Source organism: Oxyura jamaicensis, chromosome 19, assembly GCF_011077185.1.
Source record: "Oxyura jamaicensis isolate SHBP4307 breed ruddy duck chromosome 19, BPBGC_Ojam_1.0, whole genome shotgun sequence".
In the NCBI taxonomy this organism is placed as follows: domain Eukaryota; kingdom Metazoa; phylum Chordata; class Aves; order Anseriformes; family Anatidae; genus Oxyura; species Oxyura jamaicensis.
This window is the reverse complement of record NC_048911.1, coordinates 3,627,359-3,640,231: the sequence shown is the minus strand read 5'-3', so window position 1 is coordinate 3,640,231 and position 12,873 is coordinate 3,627,359. Positions and strand designations below refer to the sequence as shown.

At 36.7% G+C, this 12,873-nt stretch overlaps 1 protein-coding gene across 3 annotated transcripts in view; it reads right to left on the bottom strand.

The window, feature by feature from the left end:
* Nucleotides 1-12,873, bottom strand: part of ZZEF1 (zinc finger ZZ-type and EF-hand domain containing 1) — a 59,901-nt gene that overhangs the window by 41,514 nt on the left and 5,514 nt on the right. For all 3 annotated transcript variants that reach the window (XR_004755336.1, XM_035343242.1, XM_035343243.1), the window contains 11 exons: nucleotides 11,940-12,134; nucleotides 10,855-11,026; nucleotides 10,009-10,208; nucleotides 8,709-8,919; nucleotides 7,169-7,285; nucleotides 6,031-6,209; nucleotides 4,904-5,002; nucleotides 3,775-3,866; nucleotides 2,585-2,733; nucleotides 1,939-2,050; nucleotides 471-686 (listed from right to left, as the gene is read on the bottom strand). Coding sequence is in view for 2 of the 3 variants with exons in the window: in XM_035343242.1 (XP_035199133.1) it covers nucleotides 471-686; nucleotides 1,939-2,050; nucleotides 2,585-2,733; nucleotides 3,775-3,866; nucleotides 4,904-5,002; nucleotides 6,031-6,209; nucleotides 7,169-7,285; nucleotides 8,709-8,919; nucleotides 10,009-10,208; nucleotides 10,855-11,026; nucleotides 11,940-12,134 (1,742 nt within the window). In the remaining variant the exon portion in view is untranslated. The remainder of the gene's footprint in view (nucleotides 1-470; nucleotides 687-1,938; nucleotides 2,051-2,584; nucleotides 2,734-3,774; nucleotides 3,867-4,903; nucleotides 5,003-6,030; nucleotides 6,210-7,168; nucleotides 7,286-8,708; nucleotides 8,920-10,008; nucleotides 10,209-10,854; nucleotides 11,027-11,939; nucleotides 12,135-12,873) is intronic.

The following is a 12,873-nucleotide window of genomic DNA, read 5'->3' as shown; positions in this document are numbered from 1 at the left end:
CTTGGACACTGACATTATTTGAAAGAAAGAGAACATGTTTTAATCCATGCAATCTACCTAGCTACCTCTCTACGTTTGAACTAGATGATCTTTAAGGTCCCTTCCCACCCAAGCCATTCTGTAATTCTATACTTTTCCCATACTTGCTTCAGAAATAGTTACGCTAATGGACTGTGCAGTGTCCTTCTCTTGCATATACTTCACCCAGCACTGCTATTTCAGCATTGATGCTGAAAAATAGTTCTTAACTCTCTCCAGAACCCAAAGTGAGCATATTGCCAATCAACTTCAGCAACCATAACAGAATGCCTTTTTCCAAAGAGCATTTTTTTTTTTCCACAGCATGGTTCTAATAATTATTACTACTCACTGGTAAGACTTTGCTTCATCCACTCACAGTTACTGTCAGCATAGCCTTATTACTTTTAGCATGGAAAATACAGGCTTAAACAGAACAGAAGTAAAAATACCAGGTCTTGTGCAAGCTGCTGGATGAAATGAAGTGTCTTCAGGAGAAGAGTTGTGCCACACACTGTATCATCATCAGTTTTCCTGCACTGCAAGCAGTTCATGCTCCTGTTGGGCTCCTCTCGCATAGGCCGTAGATACCCAAGAACATTCAGACCCTGAACTCCGAGCCTCTCTGCTGTGTCTTGTCTTGTGCAGAGGAACTTTATCATTAAGTACTAAAAGAAGATAAAACACAGCACAAGATTTTAAAAGTCACTATAAACTTGGCTTTTACAAGACATGAGTGCACATGCATGAGGAGACTGCAGGTCAGGGAGAGAGGCAAGCCTTCTGCCTCGTTCCCTGCCAACCACCTCAGAAGTTTCAAATAATGAGCTCAAGATTGAGGTTAAGCTTGGGCTCTCAAAAAGTCACAGTACTGGTTCTGTGACCTCTGCATCTATCTGCAGAGTTAGTTAATTAATTATCAGTTCCATTCATTCTGTATACTCTGTTTCTTGGCTCTATAGTTACAGCATTTTTGCAGGTAGAAAAAAATATTATCTGCATTTAAAAGCAAGCAGAGCATCCTCATGTAATATCTGAAACAGTTTTATTCAATCCGTCCACATTAAGATACAAAATGTAAAGCTGAAAGGAAGAGCAAGTGTTGTCATCCAAAGGTATTTACTAACTCCACTCACTCAAAAGCCTAAGGGGTTAAAGGTGACACACACAACAGCCGAATGCTTTAGCAGGCAATGATGGTTTCAGAAAAGTCCCATAACCACTTCTGCTAATTTTCAGAGTCCAAAAAAGTTCAGGGAACTATTCAACAGCTTATGCCAGAAACAAGATAAATGCAAAACTGAAAATCAAAGCTTCCTACTTAAACAATATAAAACGAAACCCATTTTCTGCCACTCTTGAAACAGGTAAGTCCCACAGGGGTGTGTACCTCAAGGTATTTGATCTAACTCACAGAACTGCTTATTAATTATTTGTCCCTTAAAACAAGGGTTGAAGAATCTGCCTTTAGAAGAATAAATGCTGTAACTATGCAGTTGTTAAGATACTATATATTTCAACTAGATATTTAGTTAACTAAATGTATATCTACATAAATATAAAAGTCATCTATATAAATATATAAAAACAGAATATAAAATATACTAAACAACCACATCATCCTTCTTAGAAATATTTACTCATCATAAAGCCACTAACCTGTGCATAATCACACAATTTTGCATTAACTTTAAACCTGTACCATTCAACTACAGCTATATATGTGTATATACAGAGAAAAAGAATGTAACAGAGAACAAAAGTCAAATCACCCTTCCAACTGGAAGCCAATTGATTCCTACCCAGAAGAGTTCTGCTTGCACAAAAAAGTTATGTTTATTTCAATTGGCATAACAACAAAGCACAGTGATGAGCCTCTGCTCAGCGTGACTGGGCTAATGGATTTACATCATTTCTTACCTGGGAAACTCTGCATTGTTGCATTTTGACATCCACTTCATCCCACTCTTCTTCCACTTCAAACCAGCCAATAGGATCATCATCTCCCAAATCATCACACGAACAGCTGCTTCTATGTATAGAAAAACAAACTTCGTAAAGAAAAGAAACTGCTGCAAAGCTGGATATGCCACCAAAATATTTTAACTCGCTATGGTTGTAAAGATCAGAGAGAGGAAACAAACTTTCACATACCTTGTATATGCTACAGTTAATGTAAGAAAATGAACAAAGTCTTCATAGTTGTGGCCCCTAACCTCCCCTCACTCCTAAGCAACAATTCTGAGAAAGTAACTTAATAAAACTAATTCTAATACGTCTTCCTATAAATTGTTTGTTATGAGAGATCTGCATTGTAAGCAGAAAGTTGTTTTTGTTACATCTTTTTCTAAACAGGCTTTTAAAACAAGAGGTTGAAATCAACACCTATGTGTATATTTCCTCAAACACATCAAATCAAGGCTCATTAAAATCAAACAGGTAACCATCAAATGATGCATGCATCATTTTTAAGGCATTTGGAGCAATTCTCAGTAGCTCAAGTGCCACTGAAAAATGACCTAATATAGCATTTGTATTCCATTCATTAGGAAACGTGCCCCTTTACCTGTTTTTTAAAAATTGTTTGAATTCCTGTAGCTTCCATTTGTCATAACTTTCAAATCTTTTGAAGTGTTCCTCTGCATGGAACTTTTCCGAAGCACTATTATAAGCAAACACCAGCCCACACTGGGCCCCAATGGCACCTCTTCGAACCTGAAAGAACAAATACAGAGAAACATACATAAAAACTGACGATAAAAGAAGGTGTTGTTTTCACAGGAAAAAAAAAAAAAAAGTTACAGTAAGCAACTAAGTACTAACAAAACTGATCTCTGGAATAACACTTTTTAACCTAAAGAAGGAAATGAAACAGTTTGGAGAAGTGTTATGGAAGTTTATGTAATCCACTGGATTGTGTGCATGGTTAATGTTTGCTACAGTTATCACTCTGCTAATACCCTAACCATAACTACACTTACAAATATTAAATCTCATTCTAATTTTTGTATACTAATTCTAATTTTGTATGCTAATTCTCATTCTAATTTTTGTATACTTAAAAATGTAAAAACATGTATCCCAATATCTCTGCACTGCTTTGCAACAGTTTAGTTGCCTCTATGGCTCCAGTTAGAATTTACTTGCCAGAATTTCATTATTATTTGATTCCCTTGGACATTGAAATATGCATTCTTGTTCCAGGAATTCAATTATTTCTTTGCCTTAAATAAATAAATTCAGCTGCCGAAATCTCACTGAAGATTTCTCCTGGCCACAAGATTTAATCACAAGATCTTGTTTTCAAACCAGATAAAATTGCACTGAGTGTTCAAATTACACTGATGTCTCTGAAAAGAATTTGAGAAACCCTCCATTTAATCTGAACTCACATACTATATCTTGAAACTCTGTGATTCAGAGTTGAAAAATTACTTTAAATACTAGGTATATGATCTTACAAATAAATTAATACTCTACACTTTAATAACTTGAGTATAGTACAAGACATAGACAAAAACAAGAAAATAAATGTCTTGACTCCATGCTTCTGGCACTCTGAAGCAATTTTAGATCTCCATTTCCTTCAGATCCCTGTGATTTACACAAAAGTAAAACCCCCAAATACCACTGTTTCATGATGAATTTAAAATTCAGTTGATAAAAAAGAAAAGCAAAAATCAAATTCAACTCTACCATTAGGGAAAAGAGAAAAGAGAGAGACTTCTCCTTGAAAAACATAAAGAAACTATATACCTTTATTCTAATTTGTGTCACTTGAAATGAAGATTCAGTGCCAGTAGAAAGAATGATACTTGCTCTGGTCTTCCCGGTTTCAGTAAGAAAACCTAAAGCAGCAATGGAAACAGAATGAGGCTGGAGGGACTGCTAGGGCAAAACATTTGAAAGAGAACACCAAGAGGGTGGACTAATAGGGGGGAAACAAGAACAAGATGTGTTTCTAGTGAAACGCTGTAGCTCATTAGGACTTGTTTCCAAATAAGAGAGTAAAAGACCAGTTAAAAACATGTATCATGTTAGTATACGCTCCCACTGAGTATACATAGGTCTCTCCAGCAGTGTATCTCTGGGGACTGCAGTATTTGCAGCAATTTTCAGTGTTACCCATTAAAGATTATTAGTAACACCCAAATATTACTTTAGATTGTGGTTCTGCTCACTGATACAACTCACTGTTCTTCACACTGATCTACAAAACACCAGAAACAATCCACAGAATAACTAAAAAAAATAAACTCAAATAATATGCACAAGTATACAAAGGGGTAAAAAAGTATTTAGAACATGCCTGATTTTCTGTCACAATAGCTTTCATTTTTAAGTAGCACTGCACAAGATGGTATACAGGGTTTTTCTTTCAGAAAGGTTATGTGGCATTTCAGTTAAAAAGGAGGTCAAGAAATACAACTCTCTTTCTTTAGGTTGTGTCCAGTACATAAAAATATTCTGTTAACAAAGATAGGCCTTAGCGAAGAACTAATAGGTAGGCACAGTCAGTGAAAAACTCAGTGATTTCTACCATAGCACTCCATCAATATTTGGGAAACCATCAGTGAATGATTCATGACTTCAAGCCACAAAATGTGCTATAGTGTAATTTTGTATGTGACAGCTTACTTTCACACAAAGTATCAATAATTCTCCCCTGGATCATAATCTTTTGTTATTTTGACAATAAACTGGTTCCTGAGAGATTCACCTTGTTGTAAAACAGAATTTGCACATTTTTTTTGTTTGTTTGCTTTTACAGATCTTCCACATCATAAAACTACTGAGTATTGCCAAATCTACGTGCAATAGCTCCATGGCCTTAACAGCATTTGTTTATGGTTGAATGTTCTGGATTTTAAGTCCAGGCTCTTACCATCCCCAGTCCATGGCTCTACAAGGAGGTTTTCAGGCCCTGATTTATCTTCTTTTCCCTTTACATCACATGCTTGCAAAGTTAGTCGTAATGGTTTTCCTAAACAAGAAAAACAAGGTTTCTCAAATTCATAAAGTATATAGCTTATTTGCCTGATTTAAGTTCTTCATACAAAGGGCAACTGAAAATATTGCAATACTATGAGCTTTTTACCACTGTCAGACAGAAAAAGGAGAAAGAAACAGCAGTATAAGAAGTCATGTTAGATTACCATAGCTAGAGCCTTAGATATGTACAGAAGGAGAATGAAAAACTGACTGGTCCTTCAAGTGCTTGGAATTCACCATGCATGATACAACACTCTTGCCTTGCAAAAAGCAGCAGCTACTACAGGAAAAAAACAAAATGATTTTCAAAAATTTTGAAAGCAAATACTGATACCATAGTTATAAGATAATTAATGTACTCTTAGGCACAAGCCAAAAAGTCCTGACAAAAGGCACTAAAAGGCAAACAAAGGGGAAAATTCTTCATGAGATACTAATGATAATCTCAGGAAATGATACCTGAAAATACAGATTTATCAAACAAGCACAGTCTATACAGCAAAATCTTGCTGCCTTATGCCAGAGCATGTATGGCTATACAGTTATGACAAATACTCAGATTAATTTATAAAAGTAAAAATAAAAGAACTGTAAACAGATGTTAACAGCATTATATTTATAATATTTTAAATTTGTGTATGTGTACGTGTCTGCAAGAGAGACCATTTACTGAGGCTAAACATACAAAAAATTAAATGTGTTACTGGAAGAAGAAAAGGAAAATGGCACCTGATGTTTTAATACTATAGAAACACTACCACTGTCTTGATAAAGGGCCCACTGCCTACAAAGTTCATGTCATCTCCCTCAAGATCATGCCACCTGGTTCAATTCGTGGATCACAGAAAGCTTATCTAATCACAAATTACTAGGGCAGTTCAGTTGCACAAGCTCTATCTTCTCGGTAACAGTCATTAACTTGTAAGTCTTGTATCATTTTAAACCCCAGCAAAACAACCGTGAAAGCTGTCTATTGTCTTACATACATGCAATAAAAAAAAACAACAATTATTCATTTACCGTATTTATACAGCAGGTTCTGTCTAACTGTTGCCATGGAAGCGATAAGCGATGAAGCCTTGTACGGAGTGTCCAGATGATCAGTGATCGTACAAAGGGAACTTATCACTTTAGCAACACTCCCCCTGGCTAAGGCAAAGGCCAAGAGTGTAAGTTCAACCTCTGGAGTAGTGCAACAGCTGGGGAGAAGAAAGAAAAGAGGAGCAGGGGAACAAATAAAACAAACAATATGAAAAGAAAACTCAGGACAAGTGCATTAAGTACAATTTTAATATGGAATATCTGTTTCTTCTGTGGTAACCTAATTGGTGAAGTCATTAAACCACCAAATTATCAAACCTAGTAGCTGCATGGCTTATTACAGTTGCTATAATGAATATTGGGTATTTTAGAGAAACTTCTGCAGAGGAATAAAACATCCTGATCTGTGCAGACCCAGTTCCCAGCAGGGAACCTATGACCTGAATTTGGCCATCTGGATGCTCCAACATTTCCCAGACACCATCATGACTAGCAAACACAGCCGAAACTGCCTGCACCGATGGATACTAGGTTCTTGGACTGTACTTTGCAACAGTCTCTGCGAAAGAGTGGTTTCCTCAAACAGCAGTAACACAATAACATTTGCAAAATCTTTAATCCCTTTAGTATTAGCAGCCAGGCTCTGAGGACTATTTTTTTTTCCTAAAAACAAACAAACAAACAAACACTATTCCAGCTCAGTTTTCTTTTTCATATTATCAGTAGTCCCAGCTTGGCTGGCTAACCATTGCCTTCGCTGCTCCATCACAACGCATCATGCAATCAAAAGTAGTCTTTGACCTTTGAAATTACTGGGAGTTGAATTTTTTTTCCATGATCAAAGCTCCTCTAGCCCCAATTAAGCCACTGCACACCATCTTAGTATTTAATTATATTAGTACACATTTCAAACCAAATACAGTGGAGCAGACACTTTGTTTTTAAATAAAGACACCTAACGCTCACACGGAAAATCTAAGGTACCTGTTTCTTAATGCCTTTAAAGTTTTCAAGAAAGTAAAATGAAGAACAGGTAAGTAACAAACGAGATACATTTGCTATACAAATTCTTCTAAACCCTCTTCCACTGTATCAAAATACATTAACACAATCTCACCTTGTTATTCTTATAAGGAAGCTGTCTACTTCTTGCAAAACATTTGGAGATAAGAAGCTTGAAAAATCTGTAGAGCCTGGCGTTAGGGACAGAGGTGGCATGTGTTGCAGTGCTTTCCTAGAAAAAAAGCATGGAATATAACTCCAATAAAAGAAAATAGACGTCTAAAGTTAATTAGACATTTAAATCTATACTCTTTTTACAAGTAGGTCTCTACAAATAGCTTCTGAGTGAAGAAACAATCTGTTTACACAGATAAACTTCTCAAAAGTTAAAAACAGTATTGTGTTGTAGGTAGGGAAACTTCACTGACTGCTAGGTAGTCTTGAATCTCAGTCTCAATCTCCGATTTAATGAGAAATAAATCAAGGTGTTTTGAATGAAATCTGTGACAGAATTAGGAACAGCTTAATGCCTAAATACTACCTTATTTTAAATAGTTCCAGAATTGAGCAAGAGCCCATTAACATGGGGAAAATTGATTTAAAATTCTTTCAGACCAATTTCAACATGATTTTTGTTTGATTTCCTAAGGTAATGTAATAACCCCTGAAAATAGGAAATAGAAATTTTAATCGGGTTATATCAAAGATATTCCATCCAACAACAAAGTTCGGTTTGGGACATTATAACCCCAAACACTGAATTTGTAATTCCTGAATGCTTACATTTTTGTCAAGATTTCTCTTTTATAACTCTTTTTAGGCCTTATGAAAAAGATAACATGAATTCTGAGCTAACAAATACCTACACTGTAGCAAAACTGGAGGCCCTCAGTTTCAGTAAAGCTAAACTGTGTAGGAACTATGAACTATAGTAAAGTAGCTATGAACAGTCCTCGAGCAGACATGAACACATATAAAGTCACCTAAACTCTAAAGAGTTTGCAAAGATGACAGAAATTAAAGATAGCATTAATGGACTTCAGCCTACAGTATTCATTAGCTAATGACAGTGGTGCTCTTAAACGCAGAGGTATCACGCTAAGCTCTATAAAAGTCAACGTGGGTGTGTAGTGATGTTATTAGGATTCCAATCCTTCAAGTCATCAGGCAGAACTGTTTGGCAGTCAAACAAGGAAATGTTACAGAGAAAACAGCCAATCACCACAAGCAAGCATCTGCAGAGATATTGCATACACACCACCGTAGTCCCATGTAATGAATGACAAGGCGTTACACAAGCAAAAAATGCCAAAAAATGAACTAAATTAAGCTCCATTCCTAAGTGGAAGTTGTCCGATATTTATAATCAATGAAATTAACAAAGAGAAAGCTATTTAACTCTAAGCTTTTTGAAAACATTAGGAGTCAAAGCCATTCGGTCATGGCTTAACAACTAGATTAGTTACAATAGATATGAGAATCATACTTGTTCTGGTATGTGAAGGTGAAATATAAAAATTTAAACAATGTGGTAGCTAAAAAGACATTTCAATACCTTAATGGAGGGAGTGGAAACCAGTTACACAAGGCAGATTAGTTTACTAAAGCTGGAAGTAGTGAAAAAAAAAAATCCAACGATGAAGTTTGGTACTTACTGAGTATTTTGTAAGATAGTGTGAACAAATGCTGGATTTGTTTCCATGGAAGCTGTTACCAGAGAGGTCAGCAGAGACCAGTACCAGATAGCCGAAGCATCACAGACTGAGACGCCCACCTTCTTAACTCTTTGATAACCAATCGCCCTGAGTCCGTGGATTCTAGTGTCGCATCCATCACTAAGGCAACGCTTGATGTTTATCTGTACATCTGTCAAAACAGAAAGCAGTTTTTTTTTTTTTTTTTTCCCCATTGCTTCTGTTGCATTAGATGTAGAAGAATCCAGATATTTAAAACCACAATTACTGCAAAACCTCAGAGAAAAATAGCAGCAGACATACAAGAGTACTCCCACATATGGGCAACTAGCACTTGTATGCTTCTTAACCATGCACACTATGATTTGGAAAATTCAGCCTTTGAAATTGCTTATGTGATCCATTATATATTATACTGCTGCAAATTAGGAAAAAAGTAGTAAAAGAACCTCAAAGTGGAAAATTATTACAGATTATTTCACCACTACTAATCATACCTTTTTACCTACATACATAGAAGTGTCTCGGGTCAGGAGGGGATGGGGAAGGTAAGGAAAGAGTGAAGCCTAAATGTAAACTATTAAGTTACATTAAAACGTTCGCATAAGTTTTTGACCATTTTGCAAAGATAACATTATCTTAGTTACTTGTGAGGAACAACATCCTTGTTGCCTGCTTCTGTGGCCCTGAAAGTTTGCCTTTGGGAAAAGTGTCTATTTGAGCCGAAGGGACAAAGTTTCTAAAGCTTCAGAAACATCTTAGGAAGGAGCAGCTTTCCTCTGATCAACTACAATATAGCAATCAGAGATTAACAGACTAAAAAATAATGCTACTTAGAAACCCTTAGCATATAAACTGCTTTACAAGAACGGCCTAACCAACTCTTCAGACTTTTGCTATAAAAAATAGCCTCCCAGATACAATTTTTGGCTTGATACTGTTATCTAACATGCTTTCACTCTGCAAGCAAAGATATTTTAACACTGCCTGATGCCTTCAAAGTGAGAGGCTGAAAACGTTTTAATCGTTTTAGCTCTTCAACCCTTCACCTGACTTACAGACAACATGACAAAGGCTCAGAAGACTCTCTTACAGGCAAGAAATTAAACTACACTTAAAACAATTTCTCTGACTCAAGGGTAAGGCCAAGAGTTTCTGCTCTAATGATTGACATTTCAACACATCATTCTGTAACCTACCCAAACTTTCACCTTCAAAAAAGCAATGAAACAATACACCAATGGTATCTTTATTGACTCACACATCTGACTAATGTTAGCGTTTTCCAACAGTGTTACGTAGCCAGTGATATTGCTTGGAATGTGAACATCTCGGACCTCCTGGAGACTGCTGGCATTCCTTCCCACTGCCACTGTAACTTGCTGTGGCATGTAGCTCTGGTCATTAGCCGCCACGGCAATGGACAGATGTCTCAAAACAACATCTGGTTTCATCTTTAATCTGCAAGGCAAAGAAAAAACATTTTTTGAGAAAGATAAATCAAGCGCTTCACTTTTAGCTGAGCCTCACCCAGTTTCCACTTTTACAAACATAAATAAATCCACTGGAAGTTATCTAATGCTTCATAGGGATTATCAACCCTGTATCATGGTATATGTGTTAGAAAACTTGTAGTCGGCTTAAAAGACCATCACCTCTGATAGCCAGACCGTATAATTTTCTGTTGTTCAGCTTTTCAACAGAGAATTCATTCCTCAGGAATAAAAGTGCAGTGTTAATAATGGACAAAATCTTTTTTTTTTTTAATCTAAAACAAACAACCCACCCCTCAAGTTCCTAGACCAAAGAACCACTAAATATTTCCATTTCAAGGAGCAGTAACTGTCTAGCTGGTGTCAAAGCACTTCCATTCAAGCACTAACCACAGTAACATGGGTCGGAAAGTTTAGCTAAACACCCATGTGCATCAGCATGGAAGATGCATGGTCTTTAAAGGCTTCATTAGGCCTTTAAACTTCATGCAGAAATCCATGGCATGTTTTCAGATAGGTTCATCTGTCACTCAGTAATTCTCAGATTTTTTCCAGTTACACCACACTCGCTGTGAGACCTACAAAACTCGGCTGGACACTGCTGTGACACTCACCGTATCCAGTGCGAGCGAGCGCTCCCATCTGACTGCCAGAAGGACGTTGTTTCTCCGTTTGTCATCTTGTCAATATCAGCAGAATTGGATGAGGTTTCTATGTGAGTATAGCACTTTGTGACAGACTTCAGTTTGTCCAGCTCCTGACTGCCATTCAAGTCACTGGGGTATTCTGAAAAAAAAAATAAAAAATATTAAAAAAAAAAAAAACTCCTAACATTCTTCTTGTCCTTGTTTTCAAGAATCGTTATACTTTTATTATAATCTCATATGAATTGACTTGGTGGCATAGAACAGAGCTCCTGGGGAAGAGTTTCTGACAGAAAATAAAAGTTTTACTTCAGATGAAATCACAACAGTCCTACTTTGCCACTTGCAGTATGAAAATACTGACTTTACCTCTAGTTCAATAGCCTTTACCTCCTCATTTCCTTTCTGATTTCATTGGCACTTTATTATCTTTAATGCCAAAATCCAAAAAGATGAGAGGAAAAAGTAACTTAGGATGGAGAGAACCTGAATCCAGCTATTCTAGGGAAAGGACAAAGCAGACTGTTTCCCCAAATAACTTGATCTGTTTCACGAAAAGCGCAGAGATCTGAAAATATCATGAAATCAAGCTTCAAGAGGAAGAAAAGGATCTCTTCCTCTAGGGAAACCATCAAGACAGTCTCACCTGAAATATAACAAAAGTTTCGCTACTGCCAGCCCAGAACAGTAAGTTATTTTAACACTGGACAGTGAGCTTCAGAAAATGTTCACGTTCACATGGAATATCTGTTTCCCGCAACTAATAGAGATATTTGACTAGATAAATAACAGAAATTAGTAGTTGCCTTTCTGAAACAGGTCAGGAAATAGATGAGAAACACCCAAGTGTGTTACTCGGAATGCTAGGCGGTAAGGAAATCAACTTAAGAGCATCCAAAGTTTAAATAAATAAAAATCAGATCAACATAAAAATAGAAAGTCGTGCCTGTTAAAGATTTAGCAGTAAAGAAAACTTTTAAATGTATCTGCCATCTCTTCTTCAAGTTATGGTTACGCTACCATTCTGGAAAAAAAAAAGAGAAAACGTTACATACCTCTCTCTTTTAGGAGAAGTCGATCTAAAGAATCCTTCAACACCGAAGACCGCATAGTACAGATATTGTTGAAGTACTCCAACACTGGGTATGGGATGGCAGTACTAGAAATTCGATTCCGGTGCAAGAATCTCAATATCATTGAAGCATGAAGACCAAGGCGCTCTTTTGATTCAGAAAATATATCAATAAAACCTAGAAAGAGATATTTCCATTTTTGTTGCAACGTCTGGCTTGACCTTTCAGCAACCAGGTCATCATTTTTCCCCTTTACCTCTTACTACCCTGTAAATTCAAATGAAGCATGAGAGCTGATACTGGAACTACATTCCACCAAATGCAGTAACTCAAGTTGACAACCTCTATGGCAGGACTGTAAATAACTTGCCAGTTAATTGAAATGTCTGAAAGGGTTCAGAACAATCACCAAAAATCTTAGTTTTATACTTACTTTTCTGTCCCAAAGGTTCTGAACCCTTACCTTGAATATCTAGGTGAAACATGCTGCTTGGCTGAAGAGGTGATGTATTCACATCACTCACCTTGAGCTTCACTAGGCATCTCCCTTTGGCACTATGGATTATTCCCAAAGAGGTGCCTAATGTTTTCTACCACCTACATAAGAAATTTCAGCTTCTTATCGGTGGTATTCTGAATCACAGCATATTTAGATGTATCAAATAATACCCCGTAAGTACTCTCCGCTGACTTCTCTCTCAGCCAGTTCTAACACTTCTTGTCCGATCCTCTAAGGCAAATCCCCTTTAGCCACTTAGCATTAAAAGCTTGGAAGGAAAGACCGTAACTGATACTTATCCCAGAATTCAAATTCTGGAAACTGACACTTTCCAGAATTTATGCTATCAAACGTGAAATATGTTTTAGCAGGATTCCAAAAGCTACATAACAATATAATGATAAAGTACATGACTCA